The following is a 16,675-nucleotide window of genomic DNA, read 5'->3' on the forward strand; positions in this document are numbered from 1 at the left end:
GTTGCTGGTCCAAATTATTGTCCAAATGAGGACTATCCAGAGGTGGGCTGCACTTATGTTCACAAGCGGTTTGCTGGCTGTGAGTGCGCACATTCCTTTGGGAATGAAATGGAGCTTTAAAGAAGCAGATAATCAACTCAGGCAGCTCCGGTGAGTAAAGCAGGGATGGCACAAAACTCATCTGGGCAGCGAGGGCGGAAGGAACGAGCCAGAAAGTTAGTTATAAATGGATAACTTAGCACAAGGGCAGGTGGGGGGGCCCCAGCCAGCGATCAAAGCTAAGTGTTCACCCAAACCTGCGTGACCACTCAGCAGCCCACCACTGGGACTATCTGGTAATATCATTTTGGATATAGCAGATAGCCCCTCCTATTTATGTTTATTCAGAAACAAGTCTTATTCCTTTAAATTACTCTCAAAATAAATAATAGGAGAGCTGGCTTGCTGGTGGAAAAAAAAGCCCTCCCTAAAATTCCTTCTCTAGCATGTCATTAGACCCCCTATAAGAGAATTATTAATTACAGTTTTGGCTAAGCCTAGTGGCTTTGCAATTGCTTGCACAAAACTCCACAATCATTTGAATCCAGGGAGTTCCTGTTCTTTAGCTTTTACCCAGACGACTCCCAACATTTCTGCATTTACAGATTACATTCCAACAGGAGATTTTAACTAAAATCAGGAAGCACTGTGAAAGTAGGAGTTCTCAATATGCTTGTAGGAAGACAGCAAATGAATTGGAAACTTTAGTTCTCCTATGTCCAGAAGAAGAAGGAAAAAAAATCAAGGAACTATGAAATTTTTTAAACAAGTTTAATGATGTCTTGTTCAAATCTCATAAATCATGAAGTCACACTAACATGTGATATATTTCCAGGCTTCTATCTTTAAAGCAGCAAAAACAAGCTCTATCCCCTCCCTTTTTCTCCAGGACTACTCTGCAAAAAATAAAAACAAACACCCAAGAAGGACATTTACATTGATTACACCCTTCCAAATGCTGAGTACTGACAGCTGTTCTGCTTGGGGGGGGGGGGGAATTAACTCCAGTATATTTGTCCATGGAGGTTGCAGTTGTATAACTATAGAACTATGAATTCTATTTTTTTTTAAAAGAAAAGCTCAGTTTCCTGCCTTAAGTATTACAGTTTCTAACTAGATGGCGGGGGAAACAATCTTATTTACTGCAATTCAGAACGAACCCCAATCCATTCTGCCTTTGAGTGAGTCTTGATTCCTGGTAACTCCATGGACAACCCTGCATTTTTCTTGGCAATCTTTTCGGAAGTGGCTTGCCATGGGCCACTTCCTAGGGTTGAAAGAAAAAAAAAAACCCAGCCCCAAGTATTAGGTGAAAATGAACAAGCAAAACTGAAAGCAACATTTTACTGGATCCTTTGATCCAGGATCAAAGTTTCCATATTAAAGGGCAAAACTCAGATGGGAACCTCGAGGACTGTATTACGCTAACATCTCCATAATTTCTTTCATGTCCCTTATGATGCTGCACAAGGCCAGCTTACCATTGCCACCCTTCATCAGGCCCAGCCTCCATTTCGGGGCTGGGTTGTTGCCAAGCCAATGACTGTCGCTATTTTGGCACAAGTACCAATTTAACAGAGCATGTTCAGTATGATTCAGACACTAAGGCCTACTCGCTTTGGTGGAAAGGGTATGTCGGGTAGAGCCGAGGTGGCGCAGTGGTTAGGGTGCAGTACTGCAGGCCACTTTAGCTGACTGTGATCTGCAGTTCAGCAGTTCAAATCTCACCGGCTCAAGGTCGACTCAACCTTCCATCCTTCCAAGGTGGGTGAAATGAGGACCCAGACTGTGGGGGCAAGTTGCTGACTCAATTTGCTAAAAAAAAATTGTAAATTGCTTAGAGAGGGCTGAAAGCCCTATGAAGCGGTATATAAGTCTAATAAATAAATAAATGTCGCATACCCTGTCAGTCAAGGAATTTCAGCTGATGGGGTCTAAATGAGTCTTTTCTGCCATGGCTGTTTGGAAATTTTGCTTCTAGAAGTGTGAGACCTGCCCCCACCATTTTGGCCTGCCAGAAGGACTTAAAACCTGTCTCTGCCTTTGTACTGTTGGTGTGGGGCCTCAGTGGGTCATTATGCTGGAAATGGTAGAGCAATAGAGAAGATACCATCTCAGTACTGTTTGTGAGTTTAGTTTTATCTAATTCTCATTAATGTTTTTATGTTTATGTTTTTATTGTATTATGAGCTGCACAGATAGAGAGTGAGGTGGGCGGCATATAAATTTTATTTATTTATTTATGGAAATTTATATGGATGCCTATTGATTGATCGCGACTCTAGATGGCTTACAAGCAGTAAAAACAGCACAGAAAATAAAAAACGAAAAACAATACCCACCATATCCCAGTTATGACTGAGATAGTCCAGGTTGCAATATAGCCTCAAAATTGTAAAACCAACAGAAACTCCATTCTTCCTGATTTGGATTTTCTTTTCCTATCATTAGGTTTTTGGAAACACCTATTATGCACTTGCAGCAACTCCATTGTCCCTCTTCACTGGCTGGAAAGCTTTTAGCTTACACCAAGACTGCCCAACGTTCTTTCTACCTTTTCATACTATATGGCATTGTGTGTTGTGAGCAAAGAGTCCCTGGATGTGCATGGATCTAAAATGGCACTAAAAGCAAAAAATAATAATAATAATAATCCCAAAAGATACTAGACTGGTTTCTTTATTCATTTTTCCAAGCATCCAAATGTTCTTAATGACAAAGATCTGAAATTATGTAGCAACAGAAGAATTGTGTCTCAGTAAAGGAAGATCAATGCAAATATTACACACAGTAAACACTGTGTGACTACTTTCACTGAGAAACATATTCAGATTTTGAAAATAGAAATGTAAATATGAAGAGACCTGGAACAAGTCAGTTTCCTTTGGCATTGCTTGATGAGTAGCACTGGCAAGGCTGTTCTCTCAACTTCTTTAACTGAAGCTCTTCTACTATTTCAGTATATTTGGGGTCTTTTTTCCATCCTACCATGATTTTCTGAGTCTGCTACCCATAGCAACTGAGGGAAATTGCTTCTGCTTTGTAGATGGTGCCAGCCCAATTCCCTAAAATTGCCAGTTTAGCATCTTTCTTCCACAATAAGCCCATTGCGGAGTCTTGGCTGCGCCTCAAGTGTTAGCCTTCTGCTAAGAAAGTCAATCTATCTTAATTCAGAAGAGGTTGTTTTCCTTAAGGCAGCTTTGACCTTTTGAGCAATGAAGAAAGGTTGAAAGACAAGACTCTGAAAGGGAGGATGTAAGTTAGCACTCTGGGTAGCCCCGGCATGTCACTTGCTAGAATTAATTATCTGAAAAGGTCTTTTGCTGGAGTTATAAATCATGCATTGCAATAATAACTTCAGATAAGCACCACTAACTAAAAACCACAGATATTTAAATTACTGTATATGCATGTGCTTAAAAAGTAGGGGATTCTTAAGGATCACGATCCAACCACAGGAAAGAGGAGTGGAGACAATGTCAAAAAATTTAAACAGGCTTTACTTTACTTAATATAATGCAGCACTATATTTACATAACAGTCATAATAGTGCACCAACATTGGTAATTGCCAATATTTTCATTAAGGCTCAAATACAAACACAATGATCATCAAAATCAATTCTTTATACAAGCTTTAAGTAGCCAAAGGCAGCAAAAGGTATCTCTGGAAATCAGAAAGAAAACCTGGCTGCTGAATTTCAGCCATGCAATCAAAAGATGTCCTGGAAGTGCCACAAAGTGATGTCAGAGGCTACAATACAGCCGTCATTCAAGTAAAATTAATTATTGTGCTCTTTGTTTTTGCCTTTTATCCTATTTTTTTTAATGTGGGGGCTGGCTAGAGATGCAGCAGCCCCTTGACCTGCCTTTGCGTCTCATATAAAGCTGTAGCAGAAGATGTCAGTGGCGATGACCTTGCTCTTTTGTCCCTCTCTCTGCATCCTTCAGGTGTAGGAGAGGTCAAGTATTGGGGGAGGTGGGAATGTTCTGCAAACCTACTGCAGAGAAGGGGGGGAGGGGGAAGGTGCCTCTGCCTGGGATTTCAGCCCTTTTGCATTGCAGTGTTCTCTGTTCTCTTGTACAGAGCAAACAGCTTTCAGTCCTCTTAGCCGCTCTCCACACAAGGGCGCTCCATCCCTTGCCCAACTCCAATGGCAATACTAACCCAAATCCTTTGTTATGGCCAAAGTAGAAAGCCAAGTAAAGTACCAGTAGTCCTTGACTTACGACCACAATTGAGCCTAACATTTCTGTTGCTAAGCAAGACAGCTGCTGTGAGTTTTGCTCCATTTTACGACCTTTCTTGCCACCCTTGTTAAGTGAAACATTGCAGTGGTTTAACTCAGTTTAACCACGGTTAAATGAATTTGGCTTCTCCATTGACTTTCTTTGTCAGAAGATTGCAAGAGGGGAATTACATGACCCCGGGACACTGCAACCATCATAAATATGAATCAGTTGTCAAGCATCCAAATTGTGATCATGTAACCATGGGGGTACTGCAACGATCATAAGTGAAAAATGGGCACATTTTTAAGTGCCATTGTAACTTTGAATGGTCAATAAATGAACTGTGATAAGGACTAGCTGTACTTTTATTTTGTAATAAAGTTGCATATCACAATTCTCTCTTTTGACTTAATATTGTATCAATATATATAAAGGTTTTAGGGTTGCAACCCTCAGACTAATGAACAAAACCTCCTGTGGCACCTGTTATAATTTGAATTTAAGTCCTCAGGGCTGAGCACTGTCCGTTATGATATTGGCTGCTCCTGGGTATCTAATTAAACCATCTGCACATCTAATATATTTGAATTAACCATGTGAATCAGATGTTGCTAAACTCACTGAACATTAACTCACCAGTGAATTGGCTTACTCTTAATCTGATACAGTACTGAAATAATGGCTTTGTGTGCATGCTAATAGAATTATTGTTAACATATGCCTTACTAGGAAGCAGTATAATGGCATTTGTATAGATGCCAAAATAACATGACTTTCTAACCTTCTTTATAGAGGAACCACTTCTCTGTTTTATTCTAGATTTTAAACCTGGATAGGCAAATCTATGCAAGAAAAATTATGGGATAATGTTTTTTTTTAAAGCACATAAATAGAGTACTTCACAATTTTGAGCAACACCAGCAGACTAACCACTCTATCATTAGTGGATTACAGGATTACAGTGCAATGTGACATACCAAAATTCACACAGTTCTGACTTTACTATAATCTAGGATTTCTTATGATGCAAGAGTAAACAGAGGCACACCCTACTAATCTTACAATATACATTACTTAGCACTGTGGATACTACTGATGATACCAGTCCTTTCAAAATATTGTATGGGTAAGGATAGAAGAAAATGCCATCAAATCTTTCTTCTAGATTTGATTTTTCAAATTCTTAAAAAGTTTATGTGAAGAAATTTGTCAATTCTAATAAACTAAAAAAAATACTTTCTTTTGATCAAATTTAGTAAATGCCTCTATTCTCATAAGTATTTCTACCAGCCTGCCATATAACTGTTAAATATAAAGAATTGGCCAGGAACTTGGTTGAACACACGGGGAATTTAAGAGCTACACAATCAGTTATGCTTCCCTCAATGTTCTTTTCATCATACCTAAAATTTAATTTTTATATGGAAAATATATTCAAACAAAGTTCTCATGGATCCTTATTACTGAATACACTGCTGAAATTCTACAATTTGGTCAAGCAGTACTGATACACAAATTTATACAAATTTATTTTTAATCAGACAAGTAAAAGAAGTAGTTGAATTAAAATGGGATTATCAGAAACCCCATATTGTAATGGATCAGATTGTTTTCATGTTTTTAATGAAATAAAAATAGACATTGTGCCTATAAGCATTAGTTGTTTATTTTGCATCCAGAATATTAAGTTCAACACTGGAAGCAGATAGTATAAACCAACTCTTGTATAGGAAATCCCAGTGAGTTATGGAGCAGCTTAGGTGTTATTCCAGGTTTAAATCATTCCATAATGCTGACTGCCAAGAGTACTTAGTCATGTATATATTTCCTAAGAAAATTTTCCTACCTGTCTACTGGGAAGGGCAGTCTTCTTAATCATTTGGCATAAAACTTAAAAACAGGATTTTGAGTTCAGCAAAGAGTTCCAGCATAGATACAGGCATTGTTCTGGTGGGTTAACTCTTTCAATATCATTTTATTTTTCTTTCCTTTTTTTTGCCAATGACGCTAATAAGAAACATCCTTGAGGAAATATACCCAGTTACACTTTTTCTTCTGTTTCCTATCACACGTATGGCTGTATGGGTGAATTGGGCTTATTTAGCTTCCACTCCATAATGGTAGAGGCTCATGGTATTTTCATACAGTACTGATTCCAGAAAACGGTATGAACTCAATATTAAAGTGGTGTCAGTCAACCACAAACATACAGGTGAAACTCGAAAAATTAGAATATCGTGCAAAAGTTCATTTATTTCAGTAATGCAACTTAAAAGGTGAAACTAATATATGAGATAGACTCATTACATGCAAAGCAAGATAGCTCAAGCTGTGATTTGTCATAATTGTGATGATTATGGCATACAGCTCAATAAAACACTAAATCCACAATCTCAGAAAATTAGAATATTACATGTAATCAATAAAACAAGGATTGTACATAGAACAATATCGGACCTCTGAAAAGTATAAGCATGCATATGTACTCAGTACTTGGTTTGGGCCCCTTTTGCAGCAATTACTGCCTCCATGCGGCGCGGCATGGAAGCTATCAGCCTGTGGCACTGCTGAGGTGTTATGGAAGACCAGGATGCTTCAGTTCTTCTGCATTGTTCTGTCTCATGTCTTTCATCTTTCTCTTGGTAATGCCCCATAGATTCTCTATGGGGTTCAGGTCAGGTGAGTTTGCTGGCCAATCAAGCACAGTAATCCCATGATCATTGAACCAGGTTTTGGTGCTTTTGGCAGTGTGGGCAAGTGCCAAGGCCTGCTGAAAAATGAAGTCAGCATCCCCCATAAATGCTCCAAAATCTCCTGGTAGATGGCTGCGTTGACCCTGGACTTGAAGCACAGTGGACCAACACCAGCAGATGACATGGCTCCCCAAATCAACACAGACTGTAGAAACTTCACACTGGACTTCAAGCATCTTGTAGTGTGTGCCTCTCCATTCTTCCTCCATACTCTGGGTCCTTGGTTTCCAAATGAGATGCAAAAGTTGCTCTCATCAGAAAAGAGGACTTTGGACCACTTAGAAACAGACCAGGTCTGTTTTTTCTTTAGCCCAGGTAAGACGCTTCTGATGTTGTTTGTTGTTCAGGAGCAAGAGGAATACGACATTTGAAGCCCATGTCAAGGATCCGTCTTTGTGTGGTGGCTCTTGATGCACTGACTCCAGCCTCAGTCCACTCCTTGTGAAGGTCCCCAACACTTTTGAATGACCTTTTCCTGACAATCCTCTCCAGGCTGCGGTCATCCCTGTTGCTTGTGCACCTTTTTCTTCCATACTTTTCCCTTCCACATAACTTTCTATTAATGTGCTTTGATACAGCACTTTGGGAACATCCAACTTCTTTTGCAATTACCTTTTGAGGCTTTCCCTCCTTATGGAAGGTGTCAATGATGATTTTCTGCACAACTGTCAGGTCAGCAGTCTTTCCCATGATTGTGATTTCTATTGAACCAGACTGAGAGACCATTTAAAGGCTCAGGAACCCTTTGCAGGTGTTATGGGTTAATTAGCTGATTAGAGTGGGACACTTTGAGCCTAGAATATTGCACCTTTTCACAATATTTGAATTTTATGAGATTCTGGATTGGGGGTTTCATGAGCTGTAAGCCATAATCATCACAATTATGACAAATCACGGCTTGAACTATCTTGCTTTGCATGTAATGAGTCTATCTCATATATTAGTTTCACCTTTTAAGTTGCATTACTGAAATAAATGTATTTTTGCACGATATTCTAATTTTTCAAGTTTCACCTGTACTATTAAGGAAAAGGATTTTAGATTCCAGAAGTTTTAGATTACCTTATAAACAGGGGTTAAGATGCACCCAAAATGTCCCCTTTACCCTTCATTTCAAAGAGCAAAAAATCTTGGGCCAATCCTACTTTTCAAGATAACACAAGGCTATACAGTTAGCATTAAAAAAGTAATAATTGCAAAGACCACCAATCCAGACTATATTTATCGCACAGGAGAAGGAAGAAGGGGAAGGTGTAATCCCTTTTCCTTAATATTTTCTTTGCTTTCTTTTTTTATGAAAACCATCTCTAAAAGTGGCTGTGACTAGGGAAGGAAAAACGCTAGCAGGCCATATATTAGACTGCCTCCTGGTATAATAGATTTAGAGGGTATATTTTTGAAAGGGAAAACAATCTGTAGCAAAAGTCTAAATCTATTCCTCAGTCTTAATTCAGATCTCCTACCAGCATTAAAAAAATAAAATTATTGAAATAGTGTAACACATTTCTTAGCTGTATACTTCAAATCCTACGTCTGTTTTACTTGAAAAGTGTTTAATTCTTATGTCTGTTTTATTTTAGAAAAGTTTCTCTTTCCAAGGAATCACTCAGTTCTCAGTTCAGAAACCAGTGTTTAAATCGAGACAAAAAGACCTCTTAGCTTCTATGTCTAAAACTTCACACAGGCAGAGATTATCAGTCTGCCCTCGATTTGCTTGTTCCTCCATCCTTCATTCTTTTAAGAATACACCACTTGAATGAAAATGCCCCACTTTAAATTATCCACTCTGAGGTACAATTTAGGGATGTGAAGGTCCACAGGGAAAAGTACAAGTAGACAAATTTGGGGTGGGGGGGGATGGGAAGAATCTCTGACACATTTCTGTTCTCATCTGCCAGACCCTACATTCGAAGTTCAGAAACATTCTATACCCTCATAGAAAACTATTTTTTTCCTTGTATAATCAGGCAGATCTAATTTACAAATAAGTCATTGTAGTACTATCTTGCCATACTGTAGTGGGGAAAGCAGTAGAAGGAGAATGTGAGCCTGGATCTTGGTCTCACTATAATAGCATTCAAAGTCAAGCTATTATGTACCTAGTCCAAGTAACAAATGGTAAAAAAAAATCCAATTTGGAGACTAATTCCATGTCTATCAATGCTTATTTCACTTTTTGTACCAGAAATTAAATTAAAAGTCTACTGAACTATGTTATCTTCTTTTCCTTGAAGCATTAGCTATATATTGGTTAGTTTATAGTTTAGTTAAACTTAATTTAATGCTATTTATAATAGTATTTCTATTTGAATGCTATATGATGTACAAAAAGAACAAAGAGAATATGATTATCTCTTCACTTCTGATCCACATTTAATATTAATACACGCTCACACTGACACACATACATACAGACTAGGTCACTGCTCAAAAGATTAACCGTGGAAAACTTAATGCATTGAAGACCGTTTGAAGGAATTGTTGCTTGATTTTGAATTCCATTTCAGTTAAATTGGAATTAGAAAGATATACTGTATAGTTTTTATTGCTGATAGCATAGGGCCATAGGCAATTAAGAACAAACTGATTTATATACTGGCTTATCTGCCATTCTTCAAGAATGGAGAATGTACTTTTGAATATTATATATGAAAATCTATGCATAGGCAAAAAAACATTGTCAATGGCAGGCTGCTATATAATTATTGGGAATGTAAACAATTGTTGCAAGTAAATGAATAACTACTGCATGTTTTCTAGCATTTTGCAAAGTGTGTGTATAAAAAAAGGCTACAATGATGGACTATTGGTGAAAATTCCTCATTGCATCAGAGAAAGTAAGCTTGGGTTGATGTCAGTGATTAGAATGCAAACACAATTCCAAGTGATGCACTGGACATCTTGCTAGATTCTAAGTTGTTTTGTAAAAACAGTTAATTTTGTTACAACAGCTAGAGACAAGGATTTAAACCATTTATATAAATATGAATACAATTTATGTTTCTCACATTAGATTGTTTTACATTTGAAGACAGTCCAGTAAAGGTGAACATGGACTTCAAAAAAAAACATTATGTTTTCATTATGATCTCTTGGTATTTTTCTACCATACCTCAGCAAAGGATTACAAACAGAAATTGCAATCAGTTGTGACAGACTGGCTATGTAAAGTTATGCTGACACCATAGTTGCCACTGAAATATTAGCTTGTGTGGGAATCTAGTCAGTTATGTTTATGACGGTTGCCTATGGCATTTATGGTAAATAATTAATCGGGAAAGTCCTCAATTTCACGGGGGAGAAATCCTGCAGGCATATTAGCTTGAATCATATATGTAGACACTCCCACAAACAAAAGAACTAAAAGCATGATTCATTTTATTGCCAGCCACTATGCAGAACTGAATCGTCTGGCTCAACTTTTTGAATTGTTTTATAATACTGTAATGTTGCTATTCAGTCAAATGGAACGGTGGATGATCAATGTTCTTGCAGCCTGCTGGTTTCCTTTATCAGATTTGCAGCTATTTTCTTATGCAGACGTAATTCCACAAAACACAGCAATGAAGATAATAGCTTATTAAAATTAATGAGCTACTCTCCAAACACTTTGGCTACTACAGTTCAACTGTTTAGATTGGTACTGTCTTTGGAATACAGAAAACCCATTACAAGGTAATTCTGCTGTTCAGGACGTGCATCTCACCAAAGAATTAGAACATAGATTTGAATGATAATGAAACACCCAGCTTTTCCGAGTTGTCATTGAAGTCATAAACTATACATTAAGACTATAACAAAGCTGTAATATAGTCTTTGCTAATGAAGGAGAGAAGCAAAATAAATACAAGTGGGCACCTAATCAAATAAACCTTGAATCCTTCCTGAAGCATGATGCTTGATGAATGTATGCCACATTCATAGCTCAGATGCTTTTATTAAATCACAACAATGAATAGATGGGATTTTAAATGAACATTAAAACTCCAATTACCTTCTTCCAATCTACAATTCAGAATACTTTCAGGAGTATTGACAGTTTATGTTTAAAACAAAAGTTAGATGGGATCACACCCAGCTTTGGTGTGATCAAAGCTTTTGTGATGAACATTCAATTTTTTCTTTAAATATAAACAATGCTGCACTTCAACAGTTATGTGGCCTAGACATTGATATTTGAACATAAATCTTTTTAATCTTTATATTGTACTGTGCTTACTAATCTGGGTGAAATGTTAATATATATTGCTAATCCATGTATGATATGCTAGAGATTAAATAAATAATGTGCAGCACACACATAGAGAGAAAAAGGGAAGAACTGATCATGCTGATGTGTCTGCCATCATCACTCTCTTGGCCACGCCCACTAAATACTTACTTATTCTCATGCATTATCCAGTTTTTATCTTTTTTATATAGATGTTACTTCTTAAAAATGTCACCATCAATAAAGTCAAACAGGTACTGATGCAAGAGGTTGATTCCAGTGTAGCCATTATTTTCTAGTTAAAATAACTGCTGTTTTCAAGTCCCTTCCAGTAGTTTTTTTAAAGCATCTATATCCCTCATATCAAAATACATACAGAAAATACAAAACACGTTGATGTATTATAACACTTTAAAACTATCCACCTCTGCAACTGATAAAACTGATATTTTAGTGTAATAAAGTTATTGTATTATTTATCAGATGGTACCAATTCATCAGTTGGTTAAGAGACCAAGTTATAGGAACTCAGTTAGGAACCATCATTCGTTTAATGGGTAAATAATGCTGTCTTTATTTGTGTGATATCAACACAGACCTACAAACTTCTCCATGTAACATTTTCTTTAAAAGCTTTTGAATATGTAATGGTACAATCATACTTAACAGATTTTCACAAACACAAAAAGCTTGAACTTTTTGCCTTAGTTACTGTGCCAAATCAGGTTTTCAAAACTCTAGCATATTTTGTAGATTGATTTATTCACCCAATATTGTGCACTGAATTTTTTGCCTACGTCTCCATTCAAAACATTCCACGCTTCCCCCAAAAGATTCCAATGCCCTCTATAGGGCATCTCTTTTCTAATAAATTAGAATTGTGAAATTAACAACTACAATTTTACCAATTGTTCATAGCTTCTTTTATAAAGAGTTTAAATACAGTCAACCATTTTTTTTTCAACAAAAAGAATATGGAAATGATTAATTTAAACAATACGTGACATCTCTTCAGCTAGTACAGAACGCGGCCGCGCGAGCGATTGTGGGTGCACCTCGGTTCACCCACATAACACCTATCCTCCGCGAGCTGCGCTGGCTACCTGTCGATCTCCGGATGCGCTTCAAGGTGCTATTAGTCACCTATAAAGCCCTGCATGGTAGTGGATCTGGATACTTGAGAGACCGCCTTCTGCCAATTACCTCCCTGCGACCAATTAGATCTCATAGATTGGGCCTCCTCCGTATTCCATCGGCCAGCCAGTGCCGGCTGGCAACTACAAGGAGGAGGGCTTCTCAGTAGTAGCCCCGACCCTTTGGAACGAACTCCCCGTGGAGATTCGTACCCTCACCACCGTCCAGGCCTTCCGCACAGCCCTTAAGAACTGGCTAGCCCGTCAGGCCTGGGGACAAGGATAGCTGCCCCTCCCGAATGATGAATGTATGTTGCTTATTATTTTTATTATATGTGTCTACGTCATTGTTTGTATTCCCCCTCCCTGATTTTATGTGAGCCGCCCTGAGTCCCCTCAGGGAAAAGGGCGGCCTACAAATGTTAATAAACATCTAAACATCTAAACATCTAGTCATTTCCTGCTTTAAAGTTACTTATCAACTTGTGTAATCAAAACAAAACAACTGTAATTGGTATAACGTTTTAGCACCCTTGGTGAAACTGATGCAGTACAGCACTAGTGACACCAAGGTGAAACCAGACAGTACTGTTTGATTTTCACATTTTCCTTACTATTTCCAGGAACATTTCTTTAATATTATCCTTACACTCCCAGGAACTTAGACAGAATGTAACAGGGATGGGTGAGAGAGTTGAAAGACTGACTGTGAGTCAGAGACATGATATGGTGAATCCCATAAAGTTCAGCCAGCTACACCTTATCTACCAGCCGCATTAGCCAATATACAGCCAATCAGAATCTTCTAAGTGGGTGGCTCTAATAAATGCAATGACATAAAGAAATAAATATGAGGAAAAGGCACTCAGAAAATTGCTATTATATTCTGAGCAGGGATGAGAGGAATCTCCATCTCCATAACAATATAGTTAGGCTTTTATCCAGCTAAGATTACTTCTGTTTAAGATTTAGTACATAGAGAATGTACATGAGATGACAACCTATATCTGTCCTAAACCACTTTGGATTGCAGGTTGAGTATTCAGTTAAAAAATAAAGGAAAAATGTTGTTGTTACTGCTCTTGTTATTTTCCGAAAGATCCCTCTGTAAAGAATTGGGCTATGAGACTCTTCAGATCCAGGAAGTGATGATAGATTAAAGAGGACACCATTGTATCAGAACCTTTAAACTAGCTTTCAAAGATAATAGAAGATGCTGTCCAATTGCTGTAGGTCACAGCTGCCTGTCATCTGGATTCTGTACATGGAACTGAAAAGGAAACTTGTTCCGAGAATCTTGTGTTTCTAAAGAAAGCAAATCTTCCTAAATCAAAAGAATGAATTAGCCCTGACCAGCTTAAGTCCCATTATTTGTTCAACAGGACTTTCCCATGAGTAACCTTGAACAAAGCCTTTTTTGGCATGTGGTGAAAAATGCCTGACCCATCTTGGCTTAAAAAGGAAGAACGATTAAGATGAAGTGTGAAGAATACACACCTCCCCCCACACACACACTTTGCAACTTACTGTTAAAAGAAGCTTCTGTAATATCATCCTCAGTATTTCAATAATATCCTATGATGTACTGGTAGTCCTCAACTTACAACCATTTGTTTAGTAACTCACAATTATAACGGCACTGAAAAGAATTGGCAAACAGGTGGTCCTCAAACGTATGATTATCACAGTGTCACCATAGTTGTGTGATCAACATTCAGGTGCTTGGCAATAGGCACGTATTTACGATTGTTGCAGCATTCTGTGCTCATGAGATGGACATTTGTGACCTTCCCACCTGTCTTCCAACAAGCAAATTCAATTCGCTTAATAATCATGTAATTCACTTAACAACTACAGTGATTCATTTAACAATCTTGGCAAGAAAGATCATAAAAATGGGTGGCAACTCACTTAACAACTGCCTCATTTAGCAACAGAGGTTCTATTCCAAATTGTGGTCATAAGTGTGTAATTGGCAACATTAATTAATTACGTGCACTGTTTGAACTGACTAATTCTACATAGTATTTACTTTCCTTAGTTGACCTGGTCTTATTTTATTTTCACTCTCCATTAATTAGCACATCTCATTCCGTTTTTGGGATTCTGCTCAGCAAATGCAAAGCATATACTAACTACATGGAGTCTACATGTAGAATATTTAATCTTCAAAGACTTAAATGTTCTACATAGTACAGTTTGGATGTCACCACAGTTTGAATGGTTGAACAGACTGCAGTTCTGTCTAAGTTCATCAGAATTACTTCCCAAACTTCTAAAGAAAAGTGCTACTAAACTTTTAAGTGCATTTGTGTAGGATATTGCAATTTCACTGTAACTAGTACTTTTATAAACCTTTGAAAACATCACTTGTGGGGTCATTGAGGCTCTCTTAACTTAGTTGTTTTCTTGCAGACACTTCATTACCCAACTAGGTAACATCATCAGTGCTGAACTTCACCTTTCAATTGAAGTACCAATATTCTCTTCTGTCGGTAGTTTGTTATTTTTTTAAGCTCAACACAAAGCAGATCACTTAGAACAATATTATTTTGCTTTCCCCTCCCCCATTTGCATCTTTTGCACACTTACACTATTTTAGCATCCCCACCAAGAAGTGCAGTTCCTCTGAAACATATGCCACCAAGAAACTTCCCCAAGTGTATGCTAAATCTGCAGCAAATTCCTACACCCCCCCCTTCTTGTCCGACCACCGCTCCTTACCGTTGGCGTTCTTCCCACAGATGAGATGCTCGTAAGGCTGCAGGACGCCCCAAAGCTCCGCGTCGTTGTTGATCACCGCCTCGAGGACCTCGGAGGAGACCTCACTTCCCGCCCCGTCTCCGTCTGGGTTTTGGCTGGCCAGGACCCGGCCCTTGATCTCCTCCACCAGGTTCTCCATGCAAGAGGCCAGAGCGATGGCCGCGTACTCGTGGATCCGAACCGAGATCCGAGTGTCTACCATCCACCTGAAGAAGCGCCCGACGGAGAAGGTGAGGCCACAGCGGGCCGATTTGCCTTTCCTCAAGCCGTCCCCGGCGCTCATGCTGTACAGCGAAAGAGCCTTGACGGTGGCCAGGACGCAACTTTCCGCCAGGGACCAGCTCTGGATCAGCTTGATGGCGCTCTGGATCTCGAAGCGGGTGCACTTGGCGTGCATCACGCTCAGGCGTTGCGCCTCCCGGGAGATCCGGATCAGCGGCCTCCGGAGGAGCATCGACAGCCTCCTCGCAGCTTCTGGGCTGAAGCCTCCCCCCTGGGTCGCCTCCTTCCCCTTCCGCAGGATCTTCTCCACGTCTTCTTCGCTCCAAGGGAATTCCTCCAGGTCGGGCAGCTTGGCGCATTTGGCGAAAATATCGGCGACTTCGGGATCCTCCGGCAAGACAGTGTTGACGGTGTCCCAGCTGTTGTTGCGGCTGTTTATGGAGCCCGAATAGTACCACCAGTTGCCCCGGGGTTGAGACGAGGCCAAGGCTTGGCTGTTGGACTTGCAGGACGAGAGGCTGAGGGACCTGCAGGAGTCCCCTGCCCCATACCCGGAGTCCAAGGTTAGATCTTCCAGGGTCTTCAAAGGCGAGCTGTATAGCCCAGCCATAGGGGAAAACTTGCCTCCTCCGAGGCACCTCCGCCGCCGCTGCCGAGTCCCGCGCGGCTCGCAAAGGCGACCGAGAACGCTCGCAGGGCTTAGGCTCCGGGATGCGAGTCCCGCGGTGCCTTCAGGTTTTCACGCGTGCCAGCTGTCTCCATTCCACGGGCCGAGTGAGATCATTTCTTCTCCGCCTTGGAAGGAGACGGGATGGAAAATCTTGGGCCAGCGGCAAAAGATGCGGAGGATCCGGCTGAGCTCTGAGGAGGCAATGCCTACCTACCGCCTAATTAGAGCGGGGAAGAGTTCTCAAGCGGCGGCGGGAGGCGAACAAGCCTTTTCCCACAGCAACGATCCAGAATCAATTCTGGACTCATCCAGAAGGGGAGAGAGAGGAAAGGAAACCCAAAGCGACCCAGAACGGCTGCTGCCTGCCGGTGTTTCTTCCCCCGCTCCGCGCCCCCCGAGAGACACTTTACAGAAGCTTTGCGCGAACTTCTCTCTTCGCTGCTCTCCTCTGGCTCACCGATCCGGAGGCGACATGCAAATGACCCGACGGGATGCCCGCCAATCAGGAGCTCCGGGAGAGCCCGGGGGCGGGGCCGTCTGCTGAAATGCGAGCTGAAGGCAACCTCCAAAACGTACGTATCCTTCAGGGCGGGCTGAATGGGCGGAACCAGGAAAGGGGGTGGGGCGGGCTTGAAAAACAAGTCAGAAGTCGC

The 16,675-nt window shown here is 40.0% G+C and overlaps 1 protein-coding gene across 1 annotated transcript in view; it reads right to left on the reverse strand.

Annotated features, from left to right (window-relative positions):
- The window catches only part of ABTB2 (ankyrin repeat and BTB domain containing 2), a 139,677-nt gene extending 123,242 nt beyond the window's left edge, over positions 1 to 16,435 (reverse strand). The window contains 1 exon segment of the mRNA XM_032236178.1: positions 15,092 to 16,435. Within this exon segment, the coding sequence (XP_032092069.1) occupies positions 15,092 to 15,962 (871 nt within the window). The 5' untranslated portion in view covers positions 15,963 to 16,435.
- Between the last annotated feature and the right edge of the window lie 240 nt (positions 16,436 to 16,675).

The sequence above is a fragment of the Thamnophis elegans genome, chromosome 1, assembly GCF_009769535.1.
Source record: "Thamnophis elegans isolate rThaEle1 chromosome 1, rThaEle1.pri, whole genome shotgun sequence".
NCBI classification, from domain to species: domain Eukaryota; kingdom Metazoa; phylum Chordata; class Lepidosauria; order Squamata; family Colubridae; genus Thamnophis; species Thamnophis elegans.